We start from the raw sequence: 16,930 nt of genomic DNA on the forward strand, positions 1-16,930 counted from the left end.
TACAGACCAATATCACTGATGAACACAGACACAAAAATCCTCAACAAAATTCTAGCAAACAGAATCCAACAACACATTAAAAGGATCATACACCATGATCAAGTGGGATTTATCCCAGGTATGCAAGGATTCTTCAATATATGCAAATCAATCAGTGTGATACACCATATTAACAAATTAAATAATAAAAACCATATGATCATCTCAATAGATGCAGAAAAGGCTTTTGACAAAATTCAACACCCATTTATGATAAAAACTCTCTGGAAGGTGGGCATAGAGGGAAACTACCTCAACATAATAAAGGCCACATATGACAAACCCACAGCAAACTTCATTCTCAATGGTGAAAAACTGAAAGCATTTCCTCTAAGATCAGGAACAAGACAAGGATGTCCACTCTTGCCACTATTATTCAACATAGTTTTGGAAGTCCTAGCCATGGCAGTCAGAGAAGAAAAAGAAACAAAAGGAATACAAACTGGAAAAGAAGAAGTAAAACTGTCACTGTTTGCAGATGGTATGATACTATACATAGAAAATCCTAAAGATGCTACCAGAAAACTACTAGAGCTAATCAATGAATTTGGTAAAGTTGCAGGATACGAAATTAATGCACAGAAATCTCTTGCATTCCTATACACTAACGAAAAATCAGAAGGAGAAATTAAGGAAACAATCCCATTTACCATCACAACAAAAAGAATACTTAGGAATAAACCTGCCTAAGGAGGCAAAAGACCTGTACTCAGAAAACTATAAAGCACTGATGAAAGAAATCAAAGATGATACAAACAGATGGAGAGATATACCATGTTCTTGGATTGGAAGAATCAATATTGTGAAAATGACTCTACTACCCAAAGCAATCTACAGGTTCAATGCAATCCCTATCAAATTGTCAATGGCATTTTTCACAGAATTAGGACAAAAAGTTTTACAATTTGTATGGAAACACAAAAGACCCTGAATAGCCAAAGCAATCTTGAGAAAGAAAAACGGAGCTGGAGGAATCAGGCTCCCCGACTTCAGACTCTACTACAAAGTTACAGTATTCAAGACAGTATGGTACTGGCACAAAAACAGAAATATAGATCAATGGTACAGGATAGAAAGCCCAGAGATAAACCCATGCACCTATGGTCACCTAATCTATGACAAAGGAGGCAAGAATATACAATGAAGAAAAGACAGCCTCTTCAATAAGTGGTGCTGGGAAAACTGGACAGCTACATGTAAAAGAATGAAATCAGAACACGACCTAACACCATACACAAAAATAAACTCAAAATGGATTAAAGATCTAAATGTAAGGCCAACACTATAAAACTCTTAGAGGAAAAAATAGGAAGACCACTCTTTGACATAAATCACAGCAAGATCTTTTTTGACCTACCTCCTAGAGTAATGAAAATAAAACAAAAAATAAACAAATGGGACCTGATGAAACTTAAAAGCTTTTGCACAGCAAAGGAAACCTGACACAAGATGTAAAGACAACCCTCAGAATGGGAGAAAATATTTGCAAATGAAGCAATGGACAAAGGATTAATCTCCAAAATATACACACAGCTCATGGAGCTCAATATCAAAAAAACAAACAACCCAATCCAAAAATGGGTGGAAGGCCTAAATAGACATTTCTCCAAAGAAAACATACAGATGGCCAAGAGGCACATGAAAAGATGCTCAACATCACTAGTTATTAGAGAAATGCAAATCAAAATCACATTGAGATATCACCTCACACCGGCAGAATGGCCATCATCAAAAAATCTACAAACAATAAATGCTGGAGGGGGCGTGGAGAAAAGGGAGCCCTCCTGCACTGTGGGAATGTAAATTGATACAGCCACTATGGAGAACAGTATGGACGTTCATTAAAAAACTAAAAATAGAACTACCATATGACCCAGCAATCCCACTACTGGGCATATACCCTGAGAAAAATAATTCAAAAAGACACATGTAACCCCAATGTTCATTGCAACACTATTTACAATAGCCAGGACATGGAAACAACCTAAATGTCCATTGACAGATGAATGGAAAAAGAAGATGTGGTACATATATCCAATGGAATATTACTCAGCCATAAAAAGGAACGAAATTGAGTTATTTGTAGTGAGGTGGATGGACCTAGAGTCTGTCATACAGAGTGAAGTTAAGTCAGAAAGAGAAAAACAAATATCGTATATTAGCACATATATGTGGAATCTAGAAAAATGGTATGGATGAACCTATTTGTGTGGCAGGAATAGAGACGCAGATGTAGAGAATGTACATGTGGACACAGAGAGGGGAAAGGGAGGGTGGGACGAATTGGGAGATTAGGATTGACGTATATACACTACCATGCATAAAATAGATAGCTAGTGGGAACCTGCTGTATAGCACAGGGAGCTCAGCTTGGTGCTCTGTGATGACCTAGATGGGTGGGATGGGGGGGTGGGAGGGAGGTCCAAGAGGGAGGGGAAATATGTATACATATAGCTGATTCACTTCATTGTACAGCAGAAACTAACACTACATTGTAAAGCAACTATACTACAAGAAAAAAATTTTTTTCTTGTGGTTGTAGGACTGAGTTTTTTGTGTTTGTTTTTTGGCTGGCTTTTGGGCCAGAGGCTGCCCATAGCTTCTAGAGGTTGCCTGCAACTTTCTGCCACATGACCCTCTCTACAGGCAGTTCAGAATATGGTAGCTTGGTTCTTCAAGGCCATTAGGAGAATGAGAATGAGAGTGAGTCTGTTAGCAAGACAGAATCTTATATAATGTAATGTAATCACGGAAGTGATACCACATCATTTTTGCTGTTTAGAAGCAAGTCACAGGTCCCACTCACCTCAAGGGGAGGAGATCACACAAAGGCATAAACACTGGAGAGGAGGTGGATCATGAGGGCAACCTTAGAGTCTACTTGCCACACTGACTTTCTTAGTCCCTATAGTGGAAGGCAAGAGGTTGAAATGGAGTTCTGGTCCCTAAGTTGCCAAGGCTGAGTCAGTGGATTCTCTTGCCAGAGACTGTGAATCTGGAATGGTGATGCAATTAGAGAGGAGAGAAGGATAGAATCCCTTTGCACAAGTATGTGGCAGCAGCATAGCACATTGTCTGGTGGTGGTGTGGGAGTGGTGGTGACAGCACTGTCCTGAAATTGTCCCTAATGTGTACTCTGGAGAGACTCCTTGTTTCCTGCCAGTTTCATAAGCCTGATTTTCCAATCTCTGTTCTGTTCTGTGAGCCCCTCTGTATAGCCTTCTAATAATTCCCCCTTAGGCTTAGGATAATCAGTTTGTTTCTGTTGTTTGTAACCAAGAATGTGTCAGACCCTGTACATGCAGGGAACTATAAACAGCTGGCATAACTATAAATAATTGACATAGCAGGGATTAATAGGAGAAGGTGAGGTAGACAGAGACCAGATTTCAGATGGTCTTGCCAATCATAGTAAATTTAGTAGACCTCATCCTGAGGGTCATGGAAATCTATTTAACTGTTTTAAGCAAGGGAGTCACATGTTATATGAAGGTTCTTGTAAAGGCTTTTTGGAGGATGGGTTTGAAGAGAAAGGGACTTGCTGTAGGTGAATGATTTAGAAAGATTTCCCAGTCAAGTAGGTGAGAGAAGATAAGACTTGAGCTGAGGTAGTACCAGTGGGATGGAAAAAGGAGACAGATTGGAGAGATGGTAAGGTTATAGAAGCAGCAGGACTTGTTCATTAATTGGGTGTGGGGGCAGGAGGGGAAGGAAGGAGTCTAGGATGACTTCCAGGTTTCTGGTTGAGGCAACTGGATGGATGGTGGTGAGGAACTGAAACAGGGAATACAGGATCAGACTGATGATTGGCTGTAGAGTACACTGGTTGTGTGTGTAGGCTCTGGTATCTGACAGACCTTGGTTTGAATCCTGGCTCTGCACTTACTAGCTGTGTCATATTGAGCATATTATGTAACTTGAATCTCAACTGTAAACTGGAAATAATACAACTTACCTCTTGTTTGCACATGTGTGAATTGAATGCACAGTGTCTGGTATACAGTAGTTATGCTATAATGTTAGCTATTATTACCTCTCAGAAAGGGTTTAGGGCGGAGGCCAAGCAAAAATGGGTGAACCCTTCAGTAAAGGCTTCTGTGAAAGAACTCCAGTCAAGACAAAAGAGGAAAAACATGGTGCTTTGGCAGACCAGCTAAAGCCAGAAGGAGGAGGTCAGACAGGGCTGAGCTACAGCCACGTTGCTGAGCAGATGAGTCACTGAAAGAGGCAGGCTGCGCTGCCCACCGCTGTGGCCAGGCTGGACTGGGCTATAACATGATGACTTCATTGTCAGTGGGGAATGATGGGGATGCCTTTTTGTCTTCGCCTTCCACTTGAAGGAATCCATCACTTCTTCCTCTTTTATAGGACTTTCCACACCCTGTTTTACTTTCTGGGAGCAACAGGAAACAGTGAAAAGGGGCAGAAAAGCCAGAATTTGAGTTTGCTCAGTGACCTGGTACATATTACTTCCCGTCGGTCTTCTTATCTATAACAGGAGAATGAGCAGACCTGCCTTCAAAGTGTGATGTGAAGATCAGTTGACGGTTGGTTGGAAGGTGCTCAACAAAAAGGCAGGCATTAGTGTTCTGTTTACTGGTTGTCTATTTTGTCTCCTTGCTGCTCCTGGTCCCTCTCCACCTACTTCCTTGAGGACGCTGATCAGTTGTAATTCACTTTTGGATCCCCACCACTTAGCTTGGCCAGACACACAATTTCATGAATGGATGAATGAATGAACGAATCAAGGAGCTTCCACGGCCGCAGCGGGCGCGTCGGGGCCCCGCCCTCTTCCGCTCTCCGCTCCCTCCCACCCCCACCACGCGGTGGGGCCAAGGGCGGGTCTCTCGCGACCGTTCGCTGGCGCGTGCGCGGGAGGCGGCGCGCGGCCAGAGGTGGCGGGCGGGCTCCCGGTGCGCGCGCGCGAGGGGAAGGGAGGGGCGGGGCCGGGCTACAGGCAAGCTGTTGGCGTCTGGCTGTGTAGCCGGCTGCTGCGGTGGAGGCGGCGGCGGCGGCGGCGGCGGCGGCGGCGGCGGCGGCGGCTGCTGGCCGCCCGAGCGTGCACCGGGTGGGAGAAGAAGACACTGCGGCGATGCTGCCGCCTCCGTAAGGAGCGCCGAGGAGGCCGCGGCTCTTGAGGCCCCAGAAAGCGCAGAGGAGCTGCTGGCTGGGGTCGGTGGCTTCGGGCGCCCGCCGGGCCATGGTGGCCGCGGGCGGTGGTTGGCGCGGTAGCGCCGCGGCCCGGGGCCGTGCGGGTCCGGGACATTCGCTGCGCTGACGCCCAGGGCCCAGCCGCAGATATGAAGCGGAGCCGCTGCCGCGACCGACCGCAGCTGCCGCCGCCGCCGCCGGCCGCCCGCCGGGAGGATGGGGCTCAGCGGGCAGCGGAGCTGCCCCAGCCCCTGCCCTCGCGCCGGCGAGCGCCGTCCGGGAGGCAGCTACTGGAGGAGCGGGTGGGGCCCGCAGGGCCCGAAGTCAGGGAGCAGGTAGTGCTGGCCGGGGTCTCGGAGGGAAGGGTTGGGGAGGGGGAGCCTGAAAGGGAGCGATGGGGGAGGGCGATCTCAGGCGGGAAGACTTGGGCTGGGGCGTTGAAGGGGTGGGGACTGAATAGTTCGGCAGAAGGAATGGGAGGTCTGGAGAGGCAGAAAAATGGGGAGTGGAGAAGTGGATGGAAGTGATGGTCTGGGGTTGAATAGGAAATGAGGGAGTACGGCTGAAAAATGGTCCTGTGGGGCGTTGGAGGTTAGGGGTTCTGGATGGGAAGAAGGGACGCTAGAATGTGGGCTGGGAGTAAATGAAGTGCAAAGAATAGGTTTACTAAAGAGGTATGGAGGAATTATCCAGAGGGGCAAATAGTCAATAATATAGTAAATGTTATCCTACTTTCTAGAGGTTATGTTGGCAGTTGTGAAAACGGGTGTCATTCCTAAGCATTCTCTGATTTGGCCATCGTTATAGTCGTGTAGGAATATGTTCTGAAGCATTGTTAAAGTTTCTCTCCAGTAATGATTCATTTCACGAGAAAGCAGTTTTTAAAACATGTGCTTTGGGGATGCATGTGTGTAATCCCAAACCCAATACTGTGAACAGAGAATTCGTGGATATAGTCTCTGCCTTCTAGGATTGTACCACTGAAAACACCTTAGTGGGAGAACACAGAAGTGTAAAAAGTTCATGGAGTTTCTGAATGGACAGGATATGTTTATATAATTTATTAATCAAGTGTAGGTGTATTTAGAAGTAGGGGATAAAGGTCAGTTTTATCAGGGAGGAGAAGTTGTCACTAGTAGCTGTAGGAAGTTCAGTGAAAGGAGAATATGTGGTTCTTGATCTTGTGGGAGTTACAGAAAAATGTTCTGTAGTAATGAACTCTAGTGACAGCTTCCCTTTCGCACACTCTACTCTAGACCCTAGTGACTTCATCTTTGGATCTTTGAAGAGTTCTGTTAGGTCTTCTGCCTCTTTCCTGTGTGTTAAATAAGTATTTTCCTTAGACATCATTCTTTATTATATAGTTTCAGTGATGCACATGTTAGCCCTTGGACTTTTCCCTCCCTTTTTTAAAAAAATTAATTTATTTATTTTTGGCTGCGTTGGGTCTTCGTTGTTGTGCGTGGGCTTTCTCTAGTTGCTGTGAGGGGGGCTTCTCTTCGTTGTGGTGCACGGGCTTCTCATTGCAATGGCTCCTCTTGTTGAGGAGCATGGGCTCTAGGCGTGGGGGCTTCAGTAGCTGTGGCACGTGGGCTCAGTAGTTGTGGCGCACGGGCATCGCTGCTCCGTGGCATGTGGGATTTTCCCGGACCAGGTCTCGAACCCGTGTCCCCTGCATCAACAGACAGATTCTCAACCACTGCGCCACCAGGGAAGCCCCCCTCCTTTTGTTTTTTTATCTTGTATTCTCCACCTAGTCCTGCGTAGACTGTGCCATTTCTGCCCTTGCTTTCAGGCCACTGAGCATTGTCCTCTTACTGGAATTTCCTTCTTCATCCTTGTGTTTTATATTCTCTGCAGTTCCTATTTGAAACATTTAAAAATGTACTTAAAGCCCAGATCCTTTCCTGACTCAATTTACCTGGTCTAATTGACCTTATCACATGCTTCACTAAAGAGTTCAAGGTAACTTGATTTCTCCCTCTTCTCTATCTCAGGATTTCTGTGTTCTCTCATCTTTTAAATCTCAAAGAAGGAAGTATTCATCCTCTTTTCCAAGGCTAATCCCTCTATGTTCTTGATTTCATTCCCTCTCATAGGCTGTAGGCCCTTGTTATGTATGTTATTTTCTCTTTGTCTTATACCTCAAATAAAAACAAAACAACATGATTTCCCTGAGTTTTGTAACCTACCTAAGCTACTTTGTAATCTCATTTTTGCTTTACCAGCAACCTTCTTGAAAAACGAGTTTGTATTCACTGTCTCAGCTTCTTCACCTTGTATACATCCCCCATATTGTGATTTGGCTTCTACAAATAAATTCCCCCAAAGTGTTGTCTTCAAGGTTCCCAGTAACTTTGTGTGTTTGTTTATTTACTTTTTAATTGAGATGTGACTTATCTACAGTGTGCAAATCAAAGGTTCGTTCAGCCCATGAACTTTTACAGAATGAATACACCTATGTGACCACACCTCAGATCAGGATGTAGAACATTTCCAGTACCCTAGAATGTTCCTTTGTACTTTCTCCCAGGTATTACCCTTCTCCAGAGGTAACCACTCTCCCAAACTCTATCACCATGGATTAGTTTTGCCTCTTCTGAACTTCATATAAATGGAATCATACAGTTTGTACTCTTTTGTGACTAGATTCTTTCATTATGTCTGTGAGATTCATCTGTGTTGTTGCTTTTAGAAAAAGCTTGTTCTTTTTCATTGCTGTGTGATTTTCCATTGTGTGATTATACCATGATGGATACTAAAACTTTTCCTTGTTTTTTTAATTAAAAAATAATGTGTGTTGGGGCTTCCCTGGTGGCGCAGTGGTTAAGAATCGCCTGCCAATGCAGGGGACACAGGTTTGAGACCTGGTCCGGGTAGATCCCACATACCACGGAGCAACTAAGCCCGTGCGCCACAACTACTGAATCCCGTGCGCCTAGAGCCCGTGTTCCGCAACAAGAGAAGTCACCGCAATGAGAAGCCTGCACACTGCAAGGAAGAGTAGACCCCACTCGCCGCAACTAGAGAAAGCCCACGTAGCCATGAAGACCCAACGCAGCCAAAAATTTAAAAAAAAAAAAAAAAAAATGTGTGGCTATTTGTGAAAAGTTTTCATTGTGAATTACACAGAGAGATGCAGCAGTCCCAGGGACCTTTAAATGATTAAATATGATAGCCTTTCCCCATTCCTCATCTTCTCTGACCTCTGTGAACTATTTGTCAGTCTTGACCATGTGTTCCTTCTTTTTTTTGTTTTTGTTTTTTTGTTTTTCTCTTTATTAGGTGCATTCAAGTGTACAATACAATTGTTAAACGTTTCTGGTGAAATAAACGTCGGTTATTTTATAGTGAACTTTTATACTACAATTATGCATTTTAAAGTGTCTTTTATCTGATATTAGTATGACTACCTCAGCTTTATTTTGATTAATTTTTGCATGTGTTCCTTCTTGATATTTTCTTCTCTTTTGTCATAATGTCCATTCTACTCCTGTTACTCTGACTGCTTCTTGGGTGTCTTTTACTGTTTTCTGTCTCTGTCCCCAATATGTTCCTTGCGGATATGTCCTCTGTCCTTAGCTTTTTTCTTTTGGCCACACTGTGCAGCTTGGGGGATTTTAGTTCCCCCACTAGGGATTGAACCCGGACCCCCACAGTGAAAGTACCAAGTCCTAACCACCGGACTGCCAGGGAATTCCCAGCGTTTTTCTTAATTGTACTTTGTTTTTTAGCAGGCTTACCCTATTTGTGGCAAGTGCTTAGGATGTATAATAGGGTCTGTAGTTCTCTTTGTTCATAGCATTGTGTCACAGAACCTCCTTGTAGAGTGATCTGAGTCTCTAGGCCTGACCTCTTTCCTTAGCTCTACATTTCCATTTCTGGGCTTAATATTTCCACATTAGACCCTCAGCATTTGTGATCTTAACATTTGTGATTTTCATAAACTGATAGTGTCCTTGAAAGTCCATAACTAGAAATTATTTGATGTTGAAAAGTTAAAAATTTCAGTTTCGTGTGTTATGAGGCTGGATGGATTATTCCATTCATTCAGGGAATAAGAACCTGACTGATCACCAAGCATCTACCTTTCACAAATGACTTTGTTCTCCATTTCTCATGATACGGAATAATGCTTGTTACATGTTATACCATGCGGGTATTTAGGAATAATTTCTGAACAGGATGCAGAACTTGGATCTCTAGCTCAGTGGCTTACTGTATCATTGAAATAGAATCCATTATTTCTCCTTTGAAATGTGGTCTCCCCGTGTCTTTCCTTTTTCTTGTCATCAAACTTGAAATTATATCCATGGTCTTTGACTTTTCCCTCTCCCTTGACCCCCTTATCCAGGTTCTGCTGATTCTGTCTTCATAACATCTTTCAAATCTTTGTTCTCACTGTCATCACCTTAATTCAGCATTTATAAATTTTTGTCTTGGTTGTTGTAATATTTTAACTGCATTTACTTGTTTTTAGTCTTTTAACCTCTAATTTATTCTGCATTCTAATTAAAAAAAAGATTGGAACTCCTTGCCTACCTGAGTTCCAGTGATAGATAAGTATTTGTTAAATGATCATTTTATTGCTTTATCTTCAGAAACTTTCATTAGCTTCTTGATACCATAGAATAAAGTTTGAAGACCTTGGCATTCAAGGTCTACTTGATACTTATCACTTTTTATTAGAATCAGAGTTAGAGGCCCCTTCTCTTGGTTCCCAAGACTTTGCTTTGTCTCCATTGTAGCGTACATTATTGAAATAGTTTGTCTCTCTCATAAGTAAGTTCTTTGAGACCCAGACTCTTTCATTTACCTAGGGCCTAGTATGGTATTTGAAACATAGTTATTAGTCTGAATATTTATTAGAAACATAGATATGTGTGCTGGCACTTGAAACATGTATTTCCTCATTCTGATTGGCTGTCAGTCTCTCATCAGAGAAAAAACTCCTCAGAGGCTGTTTTATTCATCATTATACCAGCCTTTAGTGTTTTAACTGGTACGTAATGGACATTCAGTAAATATTTGTTTACTGCTTAGGCATTTTCATATGTATATATATATTTTAAATTTATTTATTTATTTATTTAATTTATTTATATTTGGCTGTGTTGGGTCTTCGTTGCTGCGTGTGGGCTTTCTCTAGTTGCAGCAAGCGGGGGCTACTCTTCGTTGCAGTGTGCGTGCTTCTCGTTGTGGTGGCTTCTCTTATAGAACACGAGCTCTAGGCGCATGGGCTTCAGTGGTTGTGGCACACAGGCTCAGTGGTTGTGGCACACAGGCTCAGTATTTGTGGCTTGCGGGCTCTAGAACTCAGGCTGAGTAGTTGTGGTGCATGGGCTTAGTTGCTCCAATGACATGTGGGATCTTCCCGGACCAGGGATCAAACCTGTGTCCCCTGCATTGGCAGGCGGATTCTTAACCACTGTGCCACCAGGGAAGTCCCCATATATTTATTTTAAGTAATCATTCATCTGAAAAGCTCTTTCTTCTCTGTCTTTGCTCATTAAAATTCTACTCAAGTTTCCAGGCCTAACTCATGCCACAGAAACTGTTCTGTGAAGTTGTTTTTCCATGATTGGGCTGTAGTAAATAGCACTTCTATCCTTCTGTATTCATTTTGTATTATTTCATATCTGCTTTTAAGTTGTAAATTACTGAGGGTAGGAACTATATCATCATTTTTTCTATCATAATGCATAGTCAAGGGCTTTGTCACAATAGATGTTAAGTAGTTACTTGTTGACTGAATGAATTATTTGTGGACTGAATGAATAGAAAAAGATTAAAATATTTTGAATTTTGAATTCTTTTGGCATCATTAAGGAATTTTCAAAATTATTTTCATGGAAATCAGTATCTTCTCTTTATTCTGCACTATAATATTAGTATACGGGCAAAAGCATGGGGCACAAAACATACAGAGGGGAAGCTGCATATATTGTGTAGGGAACTGTAATCAATTTAGTATTGTTGGAAGTTGAACTTGAAGCTATAGATGTTGAGTTAAGAGACTAAAGGAGCCTAGATTGTAGATGGTCTTTAGTATTATGTAAAAAGATAGTAAGTAGGGAAGCAGGGTGGTCTTTCTTGTTTTTTAGCTGGATTACTCTGGCAGCTGTGTGGAGGATACAATGTAGGTAGGACATGGTGATTGAGACATGGGCATTTGAGAATTTTTCTGAGTTTTCAATACAGAATGTCTATTTATTTATTTATTTAGTTAGGCTGCGCTGGGTCTTAGTTGGGGCACGCGGGATATTTAGTTGCAGCATGTGGGCTCTTAGTTGCGGCATGTGGACTCTTAGTTGTGGCATGCGGACACTTATTGTGGTGTGCATGTGGAATCTGATTCCCTGACCAGGGATCGAACCCGGGCTCCCTGCATTGGGAGTGTGGAGTCTTACTCACTGGACCACCAGGGAAGTCCCTCAATACAGAATGTTTATTGGCCCTCCCTCCCCTCTTGTCCAGAAGTAATATGAATAAGGGCCAGCTCCTGAAAACCTGTTACCTTTGGAAGATTTGATTTCATCAGAGGTACTGGGAGCAGAGAGCCTGGGATGGTTGAAGCAGGTTGGACAGTGTTTCCTGATGAGGGTAGGACACATCTGCCTCCAGATTTTTCCCATCTTTGTTTTACTGGAGGCCCATAGCCTAAGATCAACCTAAAAGCTTTTTCCACCCCAGTTATTCATGGTGACCTATGATCAGGACTGTGAGAGGCAGCTTAATATTGCAATCATTATGCCTCCTTCATTGCTGGTCTTAGCTGCTTATGATTCTCTGCTAAATTTGCCACCTAGCTTTGTACTTTCTTGATAAAATCCCTATGGCACCTTGGTAATTATTACTTTTTATCAGCAGTTATTGGTTGTTTTTCTTCATTATATACATACTTGGGGTTCCAAAGAGTTTTGAAAACCAGGTTGTTGGGTCAAGGGCTAGCCCTGGGGGAAGAGGAAAAAGTCCTCAAGGGAGAGCAGAGACTAGACGTTATTGGCAGTAAGGACTTACACAAAATGCATTGTTAGTCAGACATAGTTGACCACCTTTTTGTTGTTCCTCATTGTTAACTCCCAAACACTTTTCTCTGCACTGTAGCCATGTGTACAGTGGAAGTACAGTAAATAATTGATGGGGAAAATTGACATAAACCTGAGCCTCTTACTTCCATATTCATTAGGTACTTTTCATCTTTACCAATAATTGTTCTGCCTCTAAAATCTTAGTTTTGAGCTTGCCAGACTCTGACCTTCACATCATCTTCTGTTTCTCTAGCTCACATTTATTTTAGGATTTCCTTTCCAAAAATTGTTCAAACGCTTTGGAACCTCTGGTCTGTTGATTTTTTTAAAAAAAATAAATAAATTTATTTATTTATTTATGGCTGCATTGGGTCTTCGTTGCTGCATGCAGGCTTTCTCTAGTTGCAGCGAGCAGGGGCTACTCTTCATTGCGGTGCACGGGTTTCTCTTTGCGGTGGCTTCTGTTGTTGTGGAGTATGGGTTCTAGGTGGGCTTCAGTAGTTGTGGCATGGGGGCTCAGTCGTTGTGGCTTGTGGGCTCTAGCGCGCAGGCTCAGTAGTTGTGGCGCATGGGCTTAGTTGCTCCGTGGCACGTGGGATCTTCCCAGACCAGGGCTCGAACCCATGTCCCCTGCATTGGCAGGCGGATTCTTAACCACTGAGCCAGCAGGGAAGTCCAGACTACCTTTTCATTGTCAGTCACCTCATGCCTCTACTTTCCTCCTTGTCCAACTTAACATTTCATGGGCTATCATAATTACTGCTATGCATGTACCTTCAGTACCTTCTATCATACCTGCTTGAGAAAATTCCAACCATGATTAAACCAACTCTGCCTATTCTGCCCTTGTGTCTAGGCAGCTGAATGTGGCTGGAGGAAAACACAACGATGCTGACATCTAAATTTGTGATCATGAACCTAAGGAGTCTTTCAGCAATGACAGTCAATCCTATGACATTCCCTAGTCCATTCACTTTTTTTTTTTTTTTTTTTTGGCAGTGCCACATGGCTTGTGGGATCTTTGTTCCCAGACCAGGGATTGAACCCAGGCCCTCAGCAGTGAGAGTACGGAGTCCTAACCACTGGACCACCAGGGAATTCCCTCCATTCACTCTTAAATGATAGTTTAATCGTTCTCCTCAAACGTTTAGCACTCTATTTGTCCTCTTTACTCTCAGTTGATGTCCTTGCTTCCTGTTTCACTGAAGAAAAAACAAAGATAATCCTACAAGCTCCCATTACAAGTCACCCAACCTACCTATATTTGTACCCGCATTCTTTTTTTTTTTTTTTTTTTTGCTGTACACGGGCCTCTTACTGTTGTGGACTCTCCCGCTGCGGAGCACAGGCTCCGGACGTGCAGGCTCAGCGGCCATGGCTCACGGGCCCAGCCGTTCCGCGGCATGTGGGATCTTCCCGGACCGGGGCACGAACCTGTGTCCCTCGCATCCGGCAGGCGGACTCTCAACCACTGCACCACCAGGGAAGCCCTGTACCCGCATTCTTTTCCCTCTCTCTTATTGCTATGGATAATCTGTTCCTATTCCCATCTAAGGCCAACCCCTACATCTAAATAAGAGTTTTATTCTTGGAATTACTCTTTCCTACTCCTGAGTCATTAATGTTTTTTTTCTGTTGATGATTCTCATCAGCATACAAGCATGCTACAATATTTTCAATCTTGAAAAAACTTCATTAACCCTGCATTCCCTCTCATTCATTCATCCTTGGATTCAAGAAGTTTTTTTTGTTTTGTTTTTGTTTTTTTAAAATTTTTTGGTTACTGTTGGGATTATAGAAGTGAAAAAGGCAGATGACAAACCCTGCTTTCAAAGTTTCTATTCTAGTAGAGGGAATCAGATAATAAAAGAAATAAGTAAAATATGTAGTATGCTATACGGTGATAAATACTACAAAGACAATAAAGCAGGGAAGGGGAATATAGAGTGATGGGGGATTTTATGGCTTAAATAGCATTATCAGGAAAGGCATCTCTTTGGAATGAGATGTTTGAGTAAAGACCTGAAGAATGTAAGAGATTGAGGCATTTAGATTATGTGGGGGGAAGAGTATACTTGGTAGAGGGAATAGGAAGCACCTTGGGGTAGAAGCATACTTCCAGCTCTAAAATTTGTGTTTGAGGAACACCAAGGAAGCCAAGTGTGGCTGGAGTAGAGTAAAAGGAAGAGTAGTAGGTGAGCTCAGAGGGGAAAGATGGGGAGAGGAGGGCTGAACTGTGGAGAGTTTCAGATTGGTAAGGGTCTTACAGGCAGCTGTGAGGATTTTGACTTTCATGTTGAACGAGATGAGAAGCCATTGGAGAGTTTTGAGCATAAGAATCACATGATCTAACATTTATTTTAATCCCACTTATTTGGCTACTTTAGCGAGCATTGACTGAATGGGTATGTGGAACCAGTTAAGAGGCTCTTGCAGTTATTCAGGCAAAAGAGCAAGGGATACGAAATAATTGTGAGTAGGAGAGTGCTCCTCTTTATAACAAAACTACTTGAAAGAGTTGTCTATATCTTCTTTCATTTCCTCTCCTCTTGAACCCATTCCAGTCAAGTCAGGCTTTAGTCCCCCGTCATTCCACTGAAACACTTATGTGAAGGTCATCATTGGTCTAACCCAGTGGCCAGTTTTCAGTCTTCATCTCACTCGACCTGTTGCTTTTGACATGGTTGATCATTCCATCATTTGGCTCCTGGGACCATGCTGTCTTGGTTTTCTTCCAATCTCACTGGTGCTTGAGAGCGTTCAGTATTTTTTTTTTTTTAACATCTTTATTGGGGTATAATTGCTTTACAATGGTGTGTTAGTTTCTGCTTTATAACAAAGTGAATCAGTTGTACATATACATATGTTCCCATTTGTCTTCCCTCTTGCGTTTCCCTCCCTCCCACCCTCCCTATCCCACCCCTCCAGGCTGTCACAAAGCACCGAGCCAATATCCCTGTGCCATGCGGCTGCTTCCCACTAGCTATCTACCTTACTACGTTTGTTAGTGTGTATATGTCCATGACTCTCTCTCGCCCTGTCACAGCTCACCCTTCCCCCTCCCCATAACCTCAAGTCCGTTCTCTAGTAGGTCTGCGTCTTTATTCCTACTGAACGCTCTAGCAGGAATAAAGACGCAGACCTGCTAGAGCGTTCAGTATTTAATCTGCTTTTGCAGTCTGTTCTCTCTCCTGATGTAATCTCATCAGATTGTATTACTTAACATTCCATCTCTGTGCTGCTGATTCCCACATTTATTTCTCTAGTCTTGACCTTTCTTTTGAGCTCTTCTATTTTCAGTTGTGTATGTAACATTTCTATTTGGGTAGCTAATAGACCTTTCAAACTTAATGGGTCCAAAGCTGAACCCTGTTTTTCACTTCCCATTCCACTGCTTCCCCAGTCTTTCCCACATCAATAAATGGCACTATCATTCACTCATTTATTTAGAGCAAAACATGGAAGTTGTTTTTGATTCTTAACCTCATATTCCACATTCAGCCCATCAGTTCTGGTTGGTGCTACATTCAAATTGCATGAGACTTTTCCCCACTAGCTCCATCACTACCTTAATCTTAGCCTCTATCATCTTTCATCTGGATTACTATAAAAGTCTCCAAACCTGTCTTCCTGATTCTGTTCTTTTACCTCCTCTCCCCTCCGCCCCCATGATAATTTGCACACAGTAAGATCGGTATCATCCTGTAAAAGCTAAAATCAAAGTTTGTTACCATCCCCTACTCAAAAGTGGCTTTCCATCACAGTTGATCAAAATGGAAGGTGCTTGCTTTGTACTTAAAGTCTGCATGATCTGCCCTTGGCCTTCTCTAACCTCATTTCCTTCTACTCCTCCTCTTGTTACTGAGCTCTGTTCACACTGGCTGCCTTGATGGTCTCCAAATATATTAAGCATTTTCCTGCCTGAGGACATTTTAAAAATTATTAATTGAGGACTTCTATACTTGGTAGTTTTCTCTACGTGAGGGGTTCTTTTTCTGGATATATTTATATGACTGGCTTCCTCATTTCATTTAGGTCTCTGTTCAGATAAAGGCCTTCCTTGACCAGCCTTTTTATTATTATTTTTTAAAATAAATTTGTTTATTTTATTTATTTTTGGCTGTGTTGGGTTTTCATTGCTGCATGCAGGCTTTCTCTAGTTGCGGCGAGCGGGGGCTACTCTTCGTGGCGGTGTGTGGGCTTCTCATTGCGGTGGCTTCTCTTGTTGCAGAGCACGGGCTCTAGGCGAGCGGGCTCAGTAGTTGTGGCGCACAAACTTAGTTGCTCCGCGGCATGTGGGATCTTCCCTGACCAGGACTCCGACCCATGTCTCCTGCATTGGCAGACGGATTCTTAACCACTGCGCCCCCAGGGAAGCCTGACCAGCCTTTTTAAAGTAGCACTCTTAGTCATTCCCTTCCCCTCTTTTTATTCATGTCCTTTATTCACCTGTTACTGTCACATATTTGTTATTTATTGTCATTCTCACACATTAGGATATATGGTTCATGAGGGTAGGAATTTGGGTTGGTTTTTCCTTACTGCTGTATCTCCAGCTTCTAGAATTGTATATAGGAGGTACTAAATAAATACTTCTTGAGTGAATGTATAGTGATTAAGTCATTCTCTGACCTCAGATTCCAACTCTATTACCTGATGCAAATTACTTAAGTTCTTTAAGCCTTACTTATCCCATATAAATGTAATGG

General features: G+C 42.8%; 1 protein-coding gene across 5 annotated transcripts in view; it reads left to right on the forward strand.

Moving 5' to 3' along the window:
- Window positions 1-5,046: 5,046 nt before the first annotated feature.
- Window positions 5,047-16,930, forward strand: part of MAST2 (microtubule associated serine/threonine kinase 2) — a 201,222-nt gene continuing 189,338 nt past the window's right edge. For all 5 annotated transcript variants that reach the window (XM_079920876.1, XM_079920879.1, XM_079920877.1 and 2 more), the window contains exon 1: window positions 5,047-5,525. In XM_079920876.1, the coding sequence (XP_079777002.1) occupies window positions 5,340-5,525 (186 nt within the window). In that variant the 5' untranslated portion in view covers window positions 5,047-5,339. The remainder of the gene's footprint in view (window positions 5,526-16,930) is intronic.

The sequence above is a fragment of the Stenella coeruleoalba genome (genome assembly GCF_951394435.1).
Source record: "Stenella coeruleoalba genome assembly, chromosome: 1".
NCBI lineage: Eukaryota > Metazoa > Chordata > Mammalia > Artiodactyla > Delphinidae > Stenella > Stenella coeruleoalba.